We start from the raw sequence: 5,989 nt of genomic DNA on the forward strand, positions 1-5,989 counted from the left end.
AAGAGAGGGTGTTATTCTTACTCCTACCCCTCCTCACTGTCCTTCCTGCGGCCAAACGGCTTCACCTCCTCCAGTCCCGCAATGTCTTCCTGTCGTGGGACAACTCCAGCCTCCACTTCCTGTGAACCAGACCTCACCTCAGCTGCCCAGAGGCCATCCCCACCCCAGTGAGAACTGAACTTATACACGACCTCCCCAACTTCTGATCCCCATCTTGAAGAATGAGCTTGCCGGGGACCAGGTACTTTGACCAGACAGAAGCCCAATTCTCTTCCCACGTTTTAGCCCGCCGCTCCATCGCAGGGCACCCCAGTTCCAGCCAGGGCTCCTCTCCGTTCCCCATTCCTCATTTCCTTCCTAACAAACCCAGCAGCCGTGCGGCTACCAAGGAAAGCAAAGCAGCTGTCGCCTCCTGAACACCCGGGACGTTTTCCTAAATGACACCTGCCTCGGGCTGCAGCCCTCCACGTGCGCCCACACCGCCCGACTTCCCGGAAACGCTGGCAGGCGTCGGAATGTGACGTACACGTTTATTCACTGGGCTCCTGGCAGCGGTGGGGCGCTTGCTGAGCCCTCGCCCTGCCCGGCCGGAGGGCGAGTCCCAGGCTCTCAACTTCCTCCTCCGGGCCTGCCAGCCCCGCCCTCCAAGCCAGCCCCGCGACGTCAATGGCCACGCCCCGCCCCTAAGCCCTGCAGCGATTGGTCCTGGGGGCGCGGCCCGGGCTCGGATTGGTCCAAAGTGAGACACCCACACACACCCCCGCCTGCCCGCCCACGTAGGCCTCGGGTGCGTGCGGAAGGCCAGCGTGCAGACATGGCTGGGAATCCCTGGCGGCCTGCAGGTCGCTGGCTAGAGCGGGCCGAGGCCGTGGCCTTGGGGCCCGGCTGGCGGCACGCGTGCCACGCGCTGCTGTACGCACCCGACCCGGGGCGGCTCTTCGGCTGCATCCCGCTGCGTTACGCCGTACTGGTGAGGAGGGGGCGCGCGGCCACGCCCGGCCCCCGCCCCCCGAGTCCGACCCGGGCGCCGTAGCCATTCCCCGCTTCCCTTCCCGCAGATGCAGATGCGCTTCGATGGGCGCCTGGGCTTCCCCGGCGGCTTCGTGGACGCGCAGGACGGCAGCTGGGAGAACGGGCTGAACCGCGAGCTGCGCGAGGAGCTGGGCGAGGCGGCGGCCGCCTTCCGCGTGGACGGCTCCGACTACCGCAGCTCGCACGCCGACAGCAGGCGGCGCGTCGTGGCCCACTTCTACGCCAAACGCCTGACGCCCGAGCAGATGGCCGCGGTGGAGGCTGGCGCGCCGCACGCCAAGGACTACGGGTTGGAGGTGGGGCCAGACTGGAGACCCTCCCACCCCGATCCCTTTGGTGCCCTCTTCCTGCCCCACAAAAATTCCCAGTGACCTCGCCCTACCCCAACGGTCTCCTGGAGTTCTTGGAGCCTTAGCTCAGCTGTAAGTCTCCCGGGCAAGGGCGCCCCCCTCCACGTCTGCCTACTTTATATGACTTCTGCAGTTATGCTTCCAGAAGCTTCAAGTCTTTCTTGCACCTCGTTGGGAATGGCCAGGTCAGGCACCCTGGACCCTTCTAATCATGCCCTGCTTTTCTTGGGTAGATGTGTGCTCTGCTATTGGTTGGCAGCAAAAGGTAGGTGAGCAGGAGTCAGATTCCATGGAAGCCTCACCCCTTGGCAAGTCTCCGAGTCATTGGAGGGCTTGTTAAAATTGTTACCGCATCACAAGGCCCCACTGCTCAAAATTGTTGGCTTAGTAGATTGGGAGATAGCAGCCCCGACTTTACATTTTTTTTCTTCAATCCCCATATTATTTAAGTCTGGGCACCACACTGCAGGATCCCTGGTGGTATAGTGGTTACGCTTTGGGCTGCGAGCCACGTGGTGGGCAGTTCGAAACCACCAGCTGCTCCAAGGGAGAAAGACCAGGCTTTCTACTCCTGGAAATAGTTACAGCGTAAGGAAGCTCACAGGGACAACTCTACTCCGTCCTGTAGGGTCTCAATGAGTCAGCCGACTAGAGGGCAGTGAGTTGTGTGTTGCTTTTCTGTGGGGGTGATACCACACTTTGAGAACCACTGATGGTTCAGAAAAACCTTGGTGGTGTCCTTGTGGTGTAAGGGGTTAAGTGTTGGACAGCTAATGTCGAGGTCAGCAGTTCAAACTCACCTGTCACTTCTGGGAGAAAGAGACTTTCTACTCCTATGAGAATGTACAGCCTCAGAAACCCACAGAGGCAAACGATTCTCCTCTCCTCTGTAGGATTGCTGTGAGTCTGTGGTGGTGAATGTGGTTTTGAAAGTCCGGGGCCAAGCTGTATGCTGGAGGCTAAGGCCACTAGGATTTAAGGGAGTGATGTTGGAAGAATGAACATTTTTTATGTCTTTGAGTCATTTGTTCACAGAGGGTTGGGCCCCTTAGGCTCCATTCAGTTGGGCTAAGGCCTCTGCTCTGCGGAGATCTGGTTGGGCCAAGGGAGGTTAGAGAATGAGCACCCTGGGTCCCAGTATCCCGTCTCCTTCCTTCCACAGGTGCTGGGCATGGTGCGGGTGCCCATGTACACCCTGCAGGATGGCGTGGGAGGCCTGCCTGCCTTTCTGGAGAATTCCTTTATTGGGGTCGCTCAGGAGCAACTGCTGGAAGCCATCCAGAACTTGGGATTAGTGGACCCTGGATCCTTCCTGCACCTTAAGATTAAGACCCCAGCTCATCACTAGAGGCAGCTTTCCGTGGGCCATAGAGCCTGATCTCAGGGTTTGGGCACTAGGTCGGGAGAGAGGGTTCGAAAGAGGACTATTTTCTCTTTGGGGTGGGGTTTCGGGGTGGGGATATGATAAATGGTAACGGGTTAAAAGAAGTGTCAACAATATGTGCTATGCAGAGCACCCCTCCACCCCCACGCCTGTCTTACTCTCTTTCAGCCAATTCATAGCATCAGAGACAAAAGTCACCCCAGGGGTCCTAGCAGACCTAAGATTCTGCCTCTTGGTTTCATGGACACACATATACTACTACCCCCTGCCCTCTCCCACCCCCACATGTGACTGCAAAATCTGCCCACTCACAGGTTCACATTTCCTATTTACCCTGGAAGTGGCAAGGCCGGAGCCTGGCTCGGCACCATGCAATTCTCCCTGCAGAGGGACTTCTGACAGCCCAGGACCCCTTCTCACGCTCCTCTACCTGCTTGCCAGGCTTAGCCCAGCCTGTGCTTGCTGTCAGAGCACAGAAACAAGGACCTTTGCCAAAATACTCCCTCCTTAAAAGGTGAAAGTGGGTCCTAACCAAATCTCTGCCCACTCTTTGCCCTGAAAACTAAGGAGAAGGCATAGGAAGTGGAGTGAACTCCCTGAACTGACCTTGGACCTGAGAACAAAGCTTTCATCATTGGGACCTCTTAGACTGGAGATCTGGAGACTGCTCCAGGGCCAGTCTAGCCCGGGCCTGCCCAAAAGGGCCTTCCAAGGAAGACAGGCTTACAGCTGAACAGCAGGCTCATCAGTACTTAATGTCCCTACTAAATAGCAGGTACTGTATTGACGGTTTGCTGATAGATCCATTGGCCCTATTCTCCAAGTCTATAGCAAAGATCAAAGGTCCTCAAACTTTAAAGGGTCCAGATGCTAAATATCCTTGGCTTTGCAGACCACACACACTCTTTCTCACAACGGTTCAACTCTGCCTTTGTAGATGATCTATGAATGGATGATGATCTAGGAAAAACGTGGATGATATATGAATGAATGAATGTTGCTATGTGCCAATAAAATTTTATTTTGAAAAGCTCATGACCAGTCTCGGCCAATGTCTACCAGCTCTTGCACTAGGAATGTAAGTTAACATCTCTAACAGGGATGCCTCGCTTTGGTTTATTTACGTAAGCGTTGAGGTCATGACATTGAGGAGCAGATAAGGCTCCATCTGAGACAAGAGCGTGGAGTGGTCTGCTCTGGATCTCCATCCTTCATTCCTGGGCAATCCTCCTTGGCATGGAGGGACCTGGTGACAGATACTGAGCCCTCCTGGCACAAGCACAGAGCAATTTGGAGAGGAAGGTCATGCGTGGGGGTGGAGGTGGGGCTGGAGGGCTTCCGTAGACATCCACCCAGATCCAGCTCTGGTCTCCAAGTCACTATGGGGGTTTCCTCCATTGCTGTGGCTTTGCTTTTATAGGGCTTTTCCTCTTGTCGATTTAGAGCAGCTTGTTACCTGCCTCCTCGGAACCAGGAAGAGAGGACAGGCTAAAGCCTGTTGTGTTTTTCATTTGAGTGAGAAGAATCTGAAATGGCCCTCTGACAAGTGTTTGAGCAGAAGCATATTCCAGGCTCGAACAGGCCGAGGAGCTGAAGTGGGCAGAATCCTGGCACGCCACCCCAAACTTAGTGCTTCAGACAACCAGCTGCTGTTTCACATCTCAGGGCGTCGGGGCGGTGTGGAGAGCAGAGATTTGGAAGGGGTTCAGCTGAGTGATTCTTCTGTTTCATGTGGCATTGGAATGTCCTCAAAAGGGATCTGGGACCAGTCTGGGAAGATGGTGTTATAAGTCTGGTACCTGGTGGTCCCTAGGCTCCGCTGAGATGGTTTATGGGAGCTCCGGTATGTGGCGGTCTCAGGGCAGACAGACTTCTTACATGGTAGCTGAGGACTCTTCAAAGAAGCATTCCAAGAGACCAGGGGCAAACTACAAGGACATGACCAGGTGTCTGAAATTCTACAACGTCATTCTTGCCACCTTTGGCTGACCAAGCAAGTCATTTAAGATCGACCCAGGTTCGGTGGGGTGGGATTGGACTCCATCACTCAGTGAGGGGAGTAGCAAAGAAATGGTAACTCTCTTCCCCACCGCATGGTCTAGAAATGTAATGAGCATCAAATGGTCACGAGAGGAGGTGAAGCCGAAGCTAGAAGTCGGGAGCCAGGTGATGCCACAGCCTGCCAGGCAGGGGTGAACTTGGCATGAAATCCACGCCAGTGGCTCAGTGGCGCTTGGGCTGGAAGGAGCCAGGAGTGGAGGGAGCAGGATAGGAAGGTGCCACCTCAGGGCACAGGTGGTGGTGGGTGGGGTGTGATGGTGGCGACCAGGACTTGAGGGGTGGCAGAGATGGGGAGAATATGCAGCCAAACAGGACTTGCCTGTGATGCCGTGGTGCTAAATGCCCACTTGAAGGGGTGTGACACTGAGCACTTTGTCAACCTAGTGTGGCCCAATGCCCTTAAAGTTCAGAGGCGCAGCCAGGAGGGGTCAGAGTCCCAAAGGGACTGTTAGGGTTTTGGAGTGGTTTATACCTCGGTTCCTGCTTCGCCACGCTGAAAGCATTCACGCAGCGGAAGCACTTTCGTAAATCCAAGCAACTTTTCTGAGGAAAGGGAAAGTTTCAGGTCTTCACAGGCAATCCCAGGGGCCAAGAGCAGGAACACCCAAAAGAGCACCCTGAGAGAGTGGCCGGAGAGCGTGCTCAGGCCCCAGGGCCCGGGTGGCACTTGTGCACCCCTGCCCTCCTGACTGCAAAAACGCACAGAACAAGAGAGGAGTCAAAAGAGGCTTTGTCCTCCTCTGACAGGCTCTGATCTCCTCTGGCCAGGGAGGCATGGTTGAAGCCTAAGTTCAGCCGACCTCGTTGGCTGAACTTAGTCCCACCTGGGTGATGTCATGTGGCTGGGCCTATCTGTGCACCCAGGTAGACCTCCCACCTGGGCCTGGTGGGTAGGGGCATGTGTCTGAGCATGCTCAGTTTGGATCTTCCCATAGGTGTCTAATGTGCCTGATTTCTTTCCAACCCCTTTGTTATGGCCCCATGCAGGCATCGGGGAGACAATCCCCTGAGTCCTTATTCTGGCTACGTAACAAGACAGGTACAGAAGGACATTCTGAGGTACCATAAATAGACCTGTCTGATGAGGCCCGTACTTGATGGGGCAGCCGGACACGGAAATGAGAGGGAAAGGGGGCTCCACCCACGTGACTCAGATTGCCCT

The 5,989-nt window shown here is 55.6% G+C and overlaps 1 protein-coding gene across 1 annotated transcript; it reads left to right on the forward strand.

Annotated features, from left to right (window-relative positions):
* Positions 1 to 814: 814 nt before the first annotated feature.
* On the forward strand, positions 815 to 3,801 carry NUDT16 (nudix hydrolase 16). Its single transcript, XM_004704179.3, has 3 exons — positions 815 to 970; positions 1,059 to 1,328; positions 2,545 to 3,801. Exons 1-3 carry the CDS (start codon positions 815 to 817, stop codon positions 2,728 to 2,730), a joined length of 612 nt encoding a protein of 203 aa, XP_004704236.3. The 3' UTR covers positions 2,731 to 3,801.
* The last annotated feature ends 2,188 nt before the right edge of the window (positions 3,802 to 5,989 follow it).

The sequence above is a fragment of the Echinops telfairi genome, unplaced genomic scaffold (assembly GCF_000313985.2).
Source record: "Echinops telfairi isolate 266 unplaced genomic scaffold, ASM31398v2 ScPeMD7_7420;HRSCAF=8458, whole genome shotgun sequence".
NCBI lineage: Eukaryota > Metazoa > Chordata > Mammalia > Afrosoricida > Tenrecidae > Echinops > Echinops telfairi.